Source organism: Leptonychotes weddellii, chromosome 3, assembly GCF_054177405.1.
Source record: "Leptonychotes weddellii isolate Sample4059 chromosome 3, ASM5417740v2, whole genome shotgun sequence".
NCBI classification, from domain to species: domain Eukaryota; kingdom Metazoa; phylum Chordata; class Mammalia; order Carnivora; family Phocidae; genus Leptonychotes; species Leptonychotes weddellii.
This window is the reverse complement of record NC_138371.1, coordinates 93,001,068-93,016,771: the sequence shown is the minus strand read 5'-3', so window position 1 is coordinate 93,016,771 and position 15,704 is coordinate 93,001,068. Positions and strand designations below refer to the sequence as shown.

The 15,704-nt window shown below is 43.6% G+C and overlaps 1 protein-coding gene across 1 annotated transcript in view; it reads right to left on the bottom strand.

Annotated features, from left to right (window-relative positions):
* Positions 1 to 15,704, bottom strand: part of CFAP221 (cilia and flagella associated protein 221) — an 81,517-nt gene that overhangs the window by 63,267 nt on the left and 2,546 nt on the right. The window contains exons 3-6 of the mRNA XM_081815489.1: positions 14,476 to 14,561; positions 13,213 to 13,299; positions 12,992 to 13,090; positions 11,226 to 11,326 (exon numbers count right to left, since the gene is read on the bottom strand). Of these exons, the coding sequence (XP_081671615.1) occupies positions 11,226 to 11,326; positions 12,992 to 13,090; positions 13,213 to 13,299; positions 14,476 to 14,561 (373 nt within the window). The remainder of the gene's footprint in view (positions 1 to 11,225; positions 11,327 to 12,991; positions 13,091 to 13,212; positions 13,300 to 14,475; positions 14,562 to 15,704) is intronic.

Sequence of the window (15,704 nt, the reverse complement as noted above, 5' to 3'; positions counted from 1 at the left end):
GCTTATCTTATTTTCAAAGACACAATTAATCTCACCGGGATTAGAGCCTCAAACGAGAAGCAGAGTGGACCCACGATCTTTAATGACATAGTCAAATAAAGACAAACACAGATTTACATAAAGAAATGTTCAAGGAACAGGCATTTAATTATTTTTTTACACCTAGAGAATTAAACACCACCCTCATTTTAGCTTAAGCTTAGACCAGTATTGGAGGCAAAGAGCAAGAAGTCAAAGATTCAGGGAGGGTCGAAGTCCTTCTCTTGCTGTCCTGGCCTTTGAGTTCTTTTCTTGCCTTTGGTTCAACTCTTTCCTCAACTTAAGTCCTCCCTGTTGGTAAAACCCCCCACTCCCCACCATCACTCATGCCTCTGTAGTTTAGGAAAAGATGGAACCCTAGGGAACAACCAGAATTAAATGAGGTCACCTCTGCATTCTTGGTAAAAGAAGCTAAGGCATTTCTCTAGGGGCTGGAATGGAACTGAATTCAGAAAAAGTTAGAGGTGACCATGACAAGCTATCTGCCATCTGCAGAGATAATACGTGCCCTATTCATATATTTTTTAAAAACACCTTAACAAAATATGGTAACACATACATAACATAAAATCTACCATTTTAACTATTTTCCAGTATACAGTTCAGTGGCATCAAACACAATCACACTGGTGTGCAACCATCACCATCATCCTTCTCCAGAGCTCTTTTCATCTTGCAAAACTGAGACTCTGTCCCCAGTAAACACGAACTCCCCCTTCCCTGACTCTCCCCCAGCCCCTGGCAACCCCCACTCCTTCTACTTACTGTCTCTGAATTTGACTACTCCAAGTACTTCATATAAGTGGTTTCAAACAATATAAAATAGCTTTGAAAAATTAAACATTAACTTCACTTAAAAACGAAGTATTCACATAAATAATACATATTAGAGAAAACAGCACCTTACAACTTACTTGAGTTGCAGATAATGTGGGATAAGATGGGGTAAGGAGTGAAATCCCGGGGTGGCTCCTTAGAGTCAGAGCAGGGCCTGTGGCCGAGACCAGAGAACAGGGACATCTGGCATCAGGAAGAAAGTCACGTTCAAGGGAAAGGAAGCAACTGAATTGTGATGTGAAGGGAGATGAAAAGCCTCCTGCAGGCTGATTTCTTCTTTTATTGAGAAAAATATAGCATTTATTCAGAGAAGATTAGAAGATCCGCTAAAAACTACTGCTGACTTTTTCTTCTTTTAGAATAGAGGGCACAAGGAACCACACGCTGACTGCATTCAAAACATACCTCCTCGGAGCTAAGGGACCCGTCATGTCCGGCCTGACATGGCCGGCAGGGCACCCAGCTGCCAGCTTCCGGTCTTGCGGCTTACCCACCAGCAGCTATTAGAACAAAAAGCTCACTCGGGAGAGGAGTAAGACATGAATTTTTAAAGCAAAGCAATTTACATTCAAATAATTTTGGTCGTGACATGGTAGTAGATAAGGAATTTTCGGGAGAAATTTGGGGCATGTTGAAGAGAAAGCAACTATTTAAAAAAAAAGAGTCACAATTCGGTTGACTGGCTGCTAGTTACTTTGTTCTATGTATTCTTCTTTTTTTTTTAAAGGTTTTTTTTTTTTAAGATTTTTATTTATTTATTTGACAGAGCAAGAGAGCACAAGCAGGGGGAGCGGCAGGCAGAGGGAGAAGCAGGCTCCCTGCTGAGCAGGAGCCCGATGCAGGGCTCGATCCCAGGACCCTGGGATCGTGACCTGAGCCGAAGGCAGACGCCCAACCACCTGAGCCACCCAGGCGCCCCTGTTCTACGTATTCTGACATGCATTAAATAATCACATTCTAGAAACCATGTTTTGTTTTTTTAAAAAAAGACTTATTTACTTATTTGAGAGAGAGAGAGAGAGAGCAGGGGCAGAGAGAGAATATCCAAGCAGACTCCCTGCTGAGCACGGAGCCCAACGCTGGGCTCAGTCTCATGACCCTGAGATCAGGACCTGAGCCCGACACCTAGCTGGACACTTAACTGACTGAGCCACCCAGGAACCCCTCTAGAAACCATGTGAAAAGCGCACATGTATGTGCCCACTATGTGTGTGCGTGTGCGTGGGTGCGTGTGCATGTGCGTGCATGCATGTGTGCGTGCACGCATGCAGATATCACAGACCTGGATGCTGAGCATGGAGAAGAGCAGCACAGGTGACCAGATGTGGCTGCTTGGACAGGGTTTGGTGTGAAATGTGACTGCTGCATAAACCAAGCAAGGAGGAGGAGTGCCCAGAAAACACTTTCCATTTAGGGGTGTCTCTCCAACACCGAAAGCTAGCCACAGTGTTTGTCTCTGCTTCTTCCAGGAATGTGCTTTGGGTGGACCCAGAAACTCTTTGTGTTGTATTCTTAAATATCAGAATTGGGACTGACCAATGAATATTCTTTTGTAGAATTTAAAATGTGGAACATTTTAAAGTTCTTACTGCTGGGGTGCCTGGATGGCTCAGTCAGTTGGGCATCTGCTTTTGGTTTGGGTTGTGATCCCAGGGTCCTGGGATCACTGTGTAGGGCTCCCTGCTCAGCAGGGAGTCTGCTTCTCCCTCTCCCTCTGCCCCTGCTTGTGCTCTCTCAATCTCTCTCAAATAAATAAAATATTTTTTTAAAAAAAGTTCTTACTGCTTAGTTCATGATACCAGCTTGGTAGTTTCACATACGTCACAGAATGTATATGCTATGGAGTTTAAGGAATCATTCCAAGAATGTATACAAATACTAGAGGACCCTAAGCGACAGAAATACCCCACCTTTCATTACTGCTCCTGATACGCACATTGATTTGCTCTAGGTGCTGGCCAAACAATGGTGCTGCTCTGTCCCTTAGCCCCATGCAAACCAAGCGAGCAATTTTCCAAATCAAATTTGTACAAAATCTAAGGGAGAAAAGTAGAGTATTACAATATTCAAGCCAGGCTTTAATAAGGTCAATAACGCTTTCCCCATTTTCAGTTTTCTAGCCTTTCCATCACTTTCTCCAGTAGTCAAAACTCTCGAACTCAACATTCTATAAGAAAAACTTACAAAAAAAATTATTTAGGGGCACCTGGGTGGCTCAGTCATTGGGCATCTGCCTTTGGCTCGGGTCATGGTCCCAGGGTCCTGGGATCGAGCCCTGCATCAGGCTCCCTGCTCAGCGGGGAGCCTGCTTCTCCCTCTCCCTCTCCCACTCACCCTACTTGTGTTCCCTCTCTTGCTGTGTCTCTCTGTCAAATAAGTAAATAAATAAAATCTTTAAAAAAATAAAAAATAAATAATTTAGGCCTTCCACTGAAAGTTCCCTTCGTTGACTGTCTCAAGTTGGCACCCACTTCTGTTGAATGAAAGGGGGAAGCATTTATGCCCTCTCATTAATATAGATCCCTAAGGTTTAGGAGTGGGATGATTTTCTTTTCCGCTAAAATTCATAAAAAGAGACTGGGTCAAGATATTAGGTCAGCAAAGGGATATTAAATCAAAGCAATTTTAATTATAAAATATGATAGAATTTTTCATATAGTAAAAATTCAGGCTGTTGTTCAGTGACAGTGACTTTTTTTCTCTGAATATCAATTTTGAAATACAAGTTCACTGCTGCTTGATAAACTCGAGTAGAGGCTGAAATAAAGCACAAGTGTGTCGATGAGCTCAAGTCACCCTTGTCAGAATAGTTCCCTAAAATGCTGCTGCTCCTTCAGATCAGCTTGGACTTTGGGACATAAAAAACGAGTCCCTGGTGTAAGGAGTGTGTTTCCCTGGATGAGCTGAACAATGTGAATTTATTCTCTTTGAGTAGGGAGGGCTTCAAAAAAATCCTTCCGAAGATCAATGTTGTAGTCATTCTGCCCCCTTCATCCTAACCCAGTTATAGCTGGTTCATGGGCCCCTCACACAGAGGCTCTTTTACTGGCACAATTCGAAACAGGACCTGGTTGCTGTCTATGCTGGTCACCCTCACTGTTGATCTTTCCCTCCCAGTGCCACTCTGAGGATGCACATTCTCCTGTGGCCCATATACTTTCAACCATTGGGCATTGAGAGAACTAGGTTTCATTTGGACATCCTATTCTGACCTTGGCTATTCCCGCCCTTTCTGAAATGAGCCATGAGGTTCACTGCCTAAAAAAAAGCATCCTTTGGTAAATTCTCAAACTTATGATGTAAAAGTTCCAGAGACTAAAATATCCTGGCTTTGGGATGGGGTAGCCAGGGACCTGTTCTGCTGGTGTTGTTAATGTGACCCTGTGGTCTACACAGCATCTGTAGCCCTGAGATGAACTCACAGTTCCACTTGCTTTGGAGCAGCATGACTGACTTGCCCATGGGACCAACCAGGTCCAGAGTGGAAAATGGGGAAGTGACAGGGAATCCAGGAGAGGATCCAGGTGACTTTCATGTAAGCTTGTCTAGAGAACACTAATCAACTAGTCAATGGTCAGCTTGGTGCAAGGAAGATCAGTTGATGCCCATTGGAGAGAACTGGTCAACTGACTGGGTTTGTTAGAGATTTCGGCCAGTTATTTGGTACCAGGTAGACACTGCTAGAGAAACTACAGAGCTTGATGAATCTATACAAATCTTTTTAGAACCACAGGAATGGAAAGATACCAAATTTCAGCACCTAATAGAAGCATGTTCTTATTTACTTGCTTCTACAGGAAGGGGGAAATTGTATTTTTTTTAAAGATTTTAATTATTTATTTGAGAGAAAGAGAGAGCACAAGCAGAGGGACAGAGGGAGAGGGAGAAGTAGACTCCCCGTCAAGCAGGGAACCCAAAGCGGGGCTTGATCCCAGGACCCTAGGATCATGACCTGAGCCAAAGGCAGACACTTAACCGATTGAGCCCCCCAGTGCCCCAGTGGAAAGTTGTATTTTATCTATAGTACTCCCTAAGATATAAAGTGATTATGAAATTTAATCAGCCATGGTGGTTAGACTAGTTATAAAGCAGAATTTCAACCTACAAAAGGGAAAGAGAGCTGAAAGTCCTCTGCATCCCACAGTGTTTGGTTTAGAGATGTTGGACAGAAACTGGAATGCAACTTTTTGTTATTTACAGAAGCTGTCAAAATACATTTTACCAGATCTTAAGCCACCATGGTTGTTTAGAGGTAGATGGCAAATGTCCACGTGGAATTTTATTTCAGCAAGGAAAATTTACAACCATCAAATCCAGCCAATTAAAAATGTGGTTGATGAAGATATACAAGTCTACTTCATGATCTTGTGGGAAAGGTACCGAAGGCTAACCAGTCTTCTGAGAGGCACTACCCAGACCACAGTTGCTTCTCCCTGGAAGCAACCTCAAAGTAAGAAAGCAGACTTGGTGGTATTAAATGTAGATTCTATAACTTCTGGCAATTTTGTCTGAATGGATTCTACATGCAAAGAGAAAACACATTCTCTGAATCTACCTTCTGTTAGATTTGTGTTTTCCCATAACCTTTGTCTGTTTTAATTTTTCTTTAGGTATAGAAATGGTTGTTTTCCTCTGATATTTACAAATATAAGTGCCATTGGAACTCACACACTGCTGGTAGAAATTAAAAATGGTGCAGTCACTTTGGAAAGCAGTCTGGCAGTTCCTCAAAACATTACACATAGAGTTCCCATATAACCTAGCAGTTCCACTCCTAGGTATATACCCAACACAAATGAACACATATATCCGAATAAAAACACACACACAAATGTTCATAGCGGTATTATTCAAAGTAGCCAAAAAGTGGAAATAACCTGATGTCCATCAACTGATGGATAAATAAAACGTGGTATAGGGGCGCCTGGGTGGCTCAGTCATTAAGCGTCTGCCTTCGGCTCAGGTCATGATTCCAGGTCCTGGGATCGAGCCCCGCATCGGGCTCCCTGCTCGGCGGGAAGCCTGCTTCTCCCTCTCCCGCTCCCCCTGCTTGTGTTCCCTCTCTCGCTGTGTCTCTCTCTGTCAAATAAATAAATAAAATCTTTAAAAAAAAAAATGTGGTATAGGCACACAAAGGAATATTAAATGGTGGTAAAAAGGAACGAAGTACTGATACCTGGAAAACATTATGCTAAGTGAAAAAAGTCAGTCACAAAAGACCTCCTAACATATGCTTCCATTTATATGAATGTCCAGAATAGGCAAATTTATAGAGACAGAAAGTAAATTAGAGTTTGCTTGAGACTAGAAGTTTGAAGGAGAAATGAGAAATGGGTAATGGGTTTCCTTTTGGAGTAATGAAACTGTTCAAAAATTGATTGTGGTGATGGCTGCCTATACTAAAAACAATCGACCTGTATGTTTTAAATTAGTGAATTTTATGGTATGTGAATTATATCTCAGTAAAACTTTTTTTTTTTTTTTAAGTATAATGGCCGAGAGAAAAGAGCTCCTTTTCCCTGCCCTGCCCGCTGCGGACCTGCCGGTGGGCCGTTTTCCCCAGCTGGGGCACAGTCGCTGACTGGTTCTTCTGGAGCTTCACACATGCCCCTCAGCTGTTAGCCCCATCACTTAGTGTTGGAAGCCCACCTTCAACCTGGCCGCCGGCCTTCCCATTCCAAGCTTCTCATCGCAATTTCTCCGTATGTTGTCTACCTTGGCTAAAGTGTGAGTCAACCTGTCTGGGTCTCACTTGTACATTACTTAGGTAAAAATCTCTTTGGTGATGATGATGATGATGGCAATAGCTAATTTAAATCAGTAGTTACATGCTAAGCACTGTTTTTACTACTATTATTAAAATATTCAAATATTGCTTCATTCAAATATTTAAATATTGTTGACTATTGGTAAGTTCTACTTTAACCTGTTTAATCCTCAGAACAATTCTATCAGGTAGGCATTCTTTTTTTTTTTTAAACATCTATTTATTTGAGAGAGAGTGCACGAGCGGGGAGGAAGGGCAGAGGGAGAGGAAGAGAAAGAGAATCTCAAGCAGAATCCATTGGGCTCGATCTCATGACCCTGAGATCATGACCTGAGGCAAAATCAAGAGTTGGACACTTAAGTGACTGAGCCACCCAGGCGCCCCTACCAGGTAGGGGCTCTTATGAACTGCATTTTACAGATGAGGATCCTAGGAGGCACAGAGAGGCTGTCCTTTTTTCAGGGTCACACAGCCATCATGAAGCAGAGCCTGGACTGGAATCCAGACCGAACAGCTCCAGAGCCTCAGTGGTCTATGCTGTTAAACACAACACTTCATTTGCCTTGTCTCCTTTTCAGTGTCTTTACTGAAAGTCCTCATGAGCCAGTCAGGTAACAGAAAGGAGAGAAGAGGGCTGCATGTGAGGTGATAGGGAGTGGTGGGCACTGCAGAGCACTGGCAAAGGCACTGCCCTCTAAAGAGGCATCTTGTGTTTCATCCCTACTGAACTGACGGCGGCCATGCAGGAATATGGGCCCCATAAGGCTGGATCTGCCTTTCCTTTTTTTTTTTAAGAAAAGTAAAACTCTAAATTTTCACGTGAAATCTTGCGGTTTTTAAATGTTGACAGCAAATCCAAGGTTAAAAATAAATAAATAAATGGTGTGGGCCACGACCACGATGAAACCAAACAGGCCAGCAGTTTCATTACATCAGAAGCCACAAATTGGGGGTCAGAGGGCAAATTCAGAGGGCATGAATAAATGAATGAAGGAAGCAATGAGTTAGGGACTAAAAACAGCCTTCGACAGACAAGATTTGGTGGACCACTTTGTTGTCTTCCAACAATCTAAAACTTCCTTAGAACACCATGCTGGCTACTGGGTATTTACCCCAAAGATACAGCCCACCTTCAGTGCGTGAAAATTCCCATTTTCCTACATCACTGCCAACAAGAGGAGCATGCTTATCTTTTGAAGGATTTTTAAAAATCTCACGCCATTATACACAATAACTCGGTTTCATAAACTATTTAGCTGAGATTTTCATTCTGATTATAAATAAAGGGAATTATATACAAAATAGTTTGGGAGAAGTTTCTAGGGAAGTTGGTAGATTTGTGTATTAAGAACCGAGACTGATGTCTGCATTATAAGCCACATCGTTTCCACCTGTTTATTAAACCATTGTTCTCAACTCCTAAGCCTGGCTTATGATCCAAACAAAAAGTAATTTGAAATTTGTGGAGGGAAAAAAGAAAAGGAAGAAGGAAGGGAGGGGGGAAGGAGAAAGGAAGGAATCATGAACTAGGAAGTTAGTTGTTTCCTGCCACTTCAGTTTTTGTAAAAGTTGCTATATTTACCCATTTAAAGGACATAGCTATGTTCATCTTCAAAATGCATAGTGAGCAGGTTCTGCCAGGAGGGACTCACCTTTGCAGACCACTTACTACTGACAAGGCCTGGATGAAAACAGGAAGGTTGAGGAGGGGGAGGGAGGAGGCAAAATAAATAGAGGGATGGGAGAGCAAGGGGCCAAAAATATATGTTAGTGAAAATGTCAAAGTCTGATAATACCCATTGTTGGCAGTGATGTAGGAAAATGGGAATTCTCACGCACTGAAGGTGGGCGTGTGAATGGGTACAACCATTCTGGAAAACAATTTGGCACTATACAGTAACACTGAACTTGTGCTAGACCTACAATTCCACTTCTAGATGTCTACCCTGGAGAAACTCCAGAATACGTGCCCCAGACCATGAACAGGAATATACAATAGCAGTGTTGGTCACAGCCAAAAAAAAAAAAAAAAGGGTTAACAACCCATAGGTCCATTAGCACTAAAGCAGAAAAAATAGTTGTGGTCAATCCATTCAGTGGACACCACAGTAGTGATGATTGAAACCACAAACCATAATGTTGAATTAAAAAAGCACGTTACAAAAGAACTTAAATGCAGTGTGTTCCCATTTATATAAAGAGCACACATTGGCAAGAGGAAACAATTGTCATTTACAGGTGCGTAGGTATGTGTCAAAACTATTAAAATAAATCAAAGAAAAGATTATCATAAAATCCGAATAGTAGCTACAAAGTTACTGGTAATGTTTTATGTCTTAAAGCCAGTGTTCTTTATATTATTACTGTTTAAACCTTACAAATGATTAGATATCCTTTTGTATGTATTATTTATTTATAGTTCTTAAAAAGTTGTCAAAGAAAAAATAAGTAAAGAGAGATGAAGAGTCAGAAGATCATGGGAAGGTATGTGTGTGGCAGAGGGGGAGGGTCACACATCAGCTGAACTAAGGCAATTGTTCCAGAATAGGGGGTTTCACTTTAGATAGAAAGTTGGAATAGATAGAACTAAAAAGGAAGGGCCCTAAAGCTCATACACCTAAGCCCATAGGCACCCTCCCCCATCCCAAAGGGTTCAGCCGGCCCTCTCTCCATCTAACCCTGCTGTCTGGTCATTAGTAAATCGTACCCACCCCCCCCCCCCCGCTCAGTGCTGCTGTGCGCACTTGAACTTGCCTTCACCCCCAAAGCATGCTGAAGCCTAGTCTTTGCTCACTATCTGGGCCTGTATCAAGAGACGCCTAGTATTTGCCAGCTCCTGGGGTGGATTAAAATCCTCCGGTGGCTGTATCACCTACAGGATACAGTCCATGCTCATGCTCTCCGCTATTACTATGCCTTCATACTATTTCCCTGCCTCAAATATCATCCTCACATTCCAGCACTCTATGGAGTCCTCTTAGGATAACCGGATGTCACCCCCAGAGTAGTGAGGAGTGATCACCCCCGTCTCTCCAGTCCGCTCCATCTTCTGGGCCCAAACAGGACCTGGTGTGTGTCTCCAGCACATAGAGCACTTAGCGGTTGGTGTAATTAACTGAGGCCATGGTTCCATCCCCATCAGACTCTAAGACATTCAGAATGAGAATCTTTGTCTATTTATCTTTTTGCCATGGGTAACATTCAAAGTACCAATCAACTGGGACTTTTGGGCAATACTGAGTGGCTATAAGGCTGCGGCTGGGTCCTGCAGATGCCTCCCCCAACACCCCGATCGCTAGGTATTAATAGTTGCTGAATCATTGAGAGGTGGCAGGGAGGGCAGGTCAGGGGCCAGGGCAGCTGGGATGGAGGGAGGGGAGCCCAGGACAGTATGTATTTCCCAACCAGTACAGAAGTATTAACAACTGGCATGGCCATTATAGATCTCTATCTAACAGCTCAATATCCATCTTCTTCTATCTCTAGGGACAGGTGGTAGGTATTTAATAAATATTTACTGACAAAAAAACCAAGACCTATCTTAAATTACAATTGGAATCTTGAACTAAAGACAGAGGTGAGGAATCTGAGATTTGGCTTGGGTAGTGACTTTCTTTTTTTTTTTTTTTTTGGGTAGTGACTTTCTATTCTCTCTGCTTTCTCATCCAAAATGGAGATTGGTTAATGGATGGGCATGGGATCCAAGTTGGTCCAATAAGACTCAATTCTGGGACTTTTGCTTGAACACCCCCAATCCCTCCAGCCCCTCCAACCCCTGTTGCCAACAGTATTTGAAGCTTCTGGCAGCTTTCTTACCCCCATGATGGGGGAGCCTTTTGTGAACGAAGCCTGCACAGAGAGAAGCAGAACCAAGAAATGGAGAGAGTCAGGTTCTTGCAAGCTGATTTAAACCCTTAGACCCAGGCATGCCTGAAGATCCACTTTGCACCTCTCAGTTAAATGGCCCAATAAATTCTCTTTCTTGCTCATGATATTTTGACATGGGCTTTTGTTTTTGTGTTGTCTTTTTAAAAAAAAAAATTTTTTTTAAGATTTTTTATTTAATTGACAGAGAGAGAGAGAGACAGCGAGAAAGGGAACACAAGCAGGGGGAGTGAGAGAGGGAGAAGCAGGCTTCCCACTGAGCAGAGAGCCCGATGCGGGGCTCGATCCCAGGACCCTGAGACCATGACCTGAGCCGAAGGCAGTCGCTTAACCAACTGAGCCACCCAGGCGCCCCTTAAAATTTTTTTTTAAAGATTTTATTTATTTATTTGAGAGAGAGAGAGAGCACAAGCAGGGGGAGCAACAGAGGGAGAAGGAGAAGCAGACTCCCTGCTGAGCAGGGAGCCTGATGCAGGGCTCAACCCAGGACCCCGGGATCATGATCCGAGCCAAAGGCAGATGTTTAACCTACTGAGCCACCCAGGCGCCCCTTGTTTTGCCTTTTCAACTATAAGTCCAGGCTAACTCAGCTACAAGCATAACCTGCCATTAGGAAAAATACAAATCTAAGTTTCTATATGCATATCCCTCAACTTTTCACGATACGACATTTTGGTAGTTCATCTTGGTAACTCACCTTTCACCAAGGAAAACGTTGGATAGATTTATAAATGAGGGAAAGTCCAATGTTTTCACGACAGGATAGGCATGGATGGGAATAAGCAAAGTGTCGTCTCCCTAAAATTAATGGCGGGAAAAAAAAGTCAAGTTTACCATATTGGAGGCTATAATTTTCAAAAATGAATTTCTGGATACTTTATTTCTTATGTTGTTTTCTATCACTAAAAAACATTTCCTTAAGAAACCTGAATGCTTACATATAGCATTAGAAACATTGAGCTTTCCTAACTATAAACAAAGTGCAGGAAATTTTAAGTACATTTCCTTGAAGTGATATTCACTATTATCCAGGAAAGCTAAAGATAATGATGCCTTCATGTAGATACAAAGACAGAAATCTACCTGCTTCTGTCTGAGAAAATTATAAGCAAACACAATCTGTAGTAACCTGAGAGAAACAGAAACCATCACAGAGTCAGCTGATCCAGATAGCACTGAATAGTTAACCATGAACTGACATCGGGCACAGAGGGCTGCTGGCCATCTTGCTTAATGTTTGACCTCAAACAAGACCTCTCCAAGCCTTGTTTCTTCCTTTGCAAAATGCGAATACTTCTGCCTTCGTTTTAAAGGTATTTTTAAGGGGTGCTTGGGTGGCTCAGCCAGTTAAGCATCTGCCTTCAGCTCAGGTCATGATCCCGGGGTCCTAGGATCAAGTCTTGCATCAGGCTCCCTGCTCAGAGTGGAGTCTGCTTCTCCCTCTCCCTCTACCCCTCCCCCCTGCTCATGCTCTCTCTCTCTCAAATAGATAAAATCTTTTTCAAAAACTTAAAAAATTTAAAAATTAAAAAAAATAAAATAAAGGTATTTTTAAGAATTAAGGCAGATGATGGCCTGAAAGAGACAAGAGCACTGCATACGTGCTGGGTATTAGCATTACCACTGAGTAGCAGGAGATGTGTCCTGGCACTGGGTACCATGCCTGCCCTCAAGACTCATCTTCTTGGTGCAGATATTCCTTCTGAAAGCCATACTCTACTTTTGTTTTTAATTTAGCTTTTCAATTTTCTTTTTAAAGATTGAAACTCATTGGTTACCAAAGCATACTCTTCCATTCTAGTTCTGAAAAATTAAATTTAGTTCCCCTTAAGCCTTCTCGACTTGCAAGAGCCGGACCTAGGAGAGCAAAGGGAAGCATAGGGGGGACCGTTTGAAGAGAGGGATTGACAGCATGTGGAGCTGGCTGTGGCTGGAGGCCACAGGATGAATTCAGTGACCTAGAAAAGCTCACAGAGACTTACACGGCCCAGCCATCTGGGGTCAGGCCACCCAGGCTCCTACCTCCCTGCAGACCCCCAGGGCTGCCTCTGAGGACATTCCCACATGACACCATCCAGTCCCTGGGGTTTGTAATCACAATTCAGGGGTCCTGCTAATTTGGTAGCCTAGCACTTAAAGGAGTTTGTTTAAGCTATTTGAAAAAGTCTTTATCAACTCTTAGCACTTCATGATAAGTAAGGTTTCCGGGCCAGGGCAGGCAGGAAACCTGCAGCAAATGATGTCTCATGGCTCTGCCCTGGTTCTTGATGGCTCTCACACCTGGGACCCCCATCAACGGACAAGGACCCTCCATGCCACTCACGCTGGCTGCCCAAGGAGCACACGTGCTGGGTGACAAATTTCACACTTAATGTTCCATTTCCCTTTGTTCTTCCCTCGGGATATAAGTTTTGACATCGTCCTGTCCCTTACCCCTAAAAAACCAATTTAAAAAAAACTTACCTTACAGTGAACCCGAATGCAGTCATAATAGTATCGCCACTCATCTGGGGAAAACGTAATGGTGACTGTGAGGGACAAGCCGGGGACAAGGCGGTGTTCCTAGAAGACAAGTGGGCTGAGGTGGCAGCACACTACACACCCGTCCCCAGCAGACCCACCACACCGAAAGCCACAACCCAACAGAGAGCACCACGGGGAACACACAACCAGGCCATGCTTACCTTTTTCACATACTTGATCTGAAAGTATTTGGTTTGAGGGGGTAAGATATGCACATGTACGTCTTCATTGGAAATATTGACCAGATGCTGTGAGAGAAAGAGAAGCACTCAGAGAAAACACTGTTTTAGCTATCTGCATATTCACCTCATTTATTTACCTCTCTTCTTGCACCTAAAGGGATTTGAGGAGATAGAATTTATTGTTTAACTTTTAGAAGATCTGAAATGCATCATATACCATTTAAAGAATAATAAAATAAACACAGCACCACTTAAAAATTTTTTTAAGTAGGTTCCATGCCCAGTGTGGGGCTTGAACTCACAACCCTGAGATCAAGAGTCACATGGTCTACCAACTGAGCCAGCCAGGTACCCTGAAAACAACACCCTTTAAAGGATAATAAAGCATTCCCAAGTGCCTTCTGCCCAGATTAGGGACTTTACTAGAGCCTGCAGCCCCCAGACTGTATCTCATCTACACACCCCTCGTCCCCAATCCTGACCAGTTACCACGTGTGCCTTTTTGAAAAAACAAAACAAAACAAAACTGCCAGTTATTCTGCCAGCAAAAAGTGGGTTTATTCAGCAACAGCAGAGAATTGCAAACTAGGACAAGCGGGCTGCTGCAAACCATAGACAAGTCCCAGACCAAGGGAGACACATGGGGGGAGGGGGTGGGAACTTTATAAACAAAAAGTCCACTGGAGTAAATTGGGAGTTTGAAGTATAGGGACTTCTCACTGGCTGAGCTATGACAGTCTCTCATTGGCTGGGCTGTTGCTAGGGAAGAAGGACAACCTTCCTTCTTCCTGCTGGGGTAATAAAGCAGTACCTAAAGTATGGACTTGCAAAGTACATCTCTTCTTATTGGGTCTGTAATCACAGAGGAGTGGTGGGGTGTGACAGCCTCCCGATTCCAGTATGAACCAGGTTTCCTTTCATTAATGAATTTTCACAACTCCATTTCATCCTGTGATTCAACTAAAAAGTCAGCCACCCACCAACTCCCACAATTTCTCAAATTATAAGCCACCTATCCTGGGGGCCCGGTGACACTAAGGTGGTCAAAAAATCAGGAAAAAAGAGTGTGGCTAGGGCAGCCTGCAATCCATCCCTGGGGCAAATGGAAAAGAAGTGAGAAGTCAGGAGTTCTCCAATGGTGACAGAAGGCCACCCCTGCGAGGCAGGACAACCTGCTGCATAAATTAACTGTGTCTCTCAATAGAGGTGTTTTCCCCCTCTGCTTGTGATGGGACCAAGAACCTCGGGATCTGGGGATTTGGGCTTCATCTGGGCCAGGGGACAGTTAAGAGTCCTTTGGTTTCCAAAGTCCAGGCCAGAGGCTGGACCTGTCACGGGGCCCATTGCCCAAGACCTCATGGTCATTGAAGCCCGAAATTAAAATTCAGATGTTATCTCCTGATGAGGTTACAGTGGTGTTTGCATTTGTTAAAAGTTCTTATTTGTCACCTGCAAACATTCCTAAAGTGACCCTCTTTTGGCATATCTTTTCTTTTTTTATATAAGCTAAAATCCTTAAAAAAAAAAAAGTTCTCCAGGCTGCTCTGGACCGCCAAAGCGGCAGTATTGGTGAAGGTGTGCACTCCTGGGGCTCTACCCACAAGATGGTCCTTCCAAGAAAGACTGGGAGGGACAGGTATGCTGGGACCCAGGATGCCTGGGGCCTGTGCCCATCACACCCAGAATCCTGGGGTGGTGGGACCTGCTAGGGATGGGGAGGTAGCCACGAAGCCAGGGCCTGGAAGCCTTTACAGAGAACTCTGTCCCCATGCTTGTCATCAAGAGGGACCTTCAAGTTGGAGTCCTCAAGTCAGAGTCCAGGAAGAACTGGGAGGAGAGGCGGTTATACTGGTTGTCACTTAAAAAAAAATCCAGTAAGGACAGGGCAACAAACAAGGGTGTCGGGACTGCTTTTAATATGTATCCCAAGGGTGCTTAACCTTAGAAGAAATCAATAATCTGCACTCCCGGAGCGCTCAGTAGTCACTGCAAGATCCTAATCCAGAGTCCACACTCTAGAGGTGGCTATTCAGAGCATTTCAATCCTCCTCATTGAACTGGTACTAGAAGGTCTACAATATTAGCGTACGGGATGTTCGGGATAGATGTACTAACTAGAACTTTCAAACAGGCATTCCCGCTCTTAAACAAAAGGGACCTGAGAATCTGGTGAGCACAGAACCCAGTATCTACTATAGAGTGACCTTCAAAGACGCAGGGCTCCCTTAGGTCTTGCGTTTTGCACAGCACAAAAAAATTCTGTCAGCCGGATGGAAGGTTGGCCAATCCTACCAATGGATGCTACTACATCTGCTGCCAGCAAAGCTCCCTTGCAAGGAGCCATGGCTGCGCCTTCCTGGAGATGGCAAGTATGCTCATTCTTTTTTGCCTGCGTGCTAGCAAGTGTCATATGCACGGCAGAATTTCTTCTCGGACCTGTTTTCATCGCCATAGATATACCTGGTAGCAAG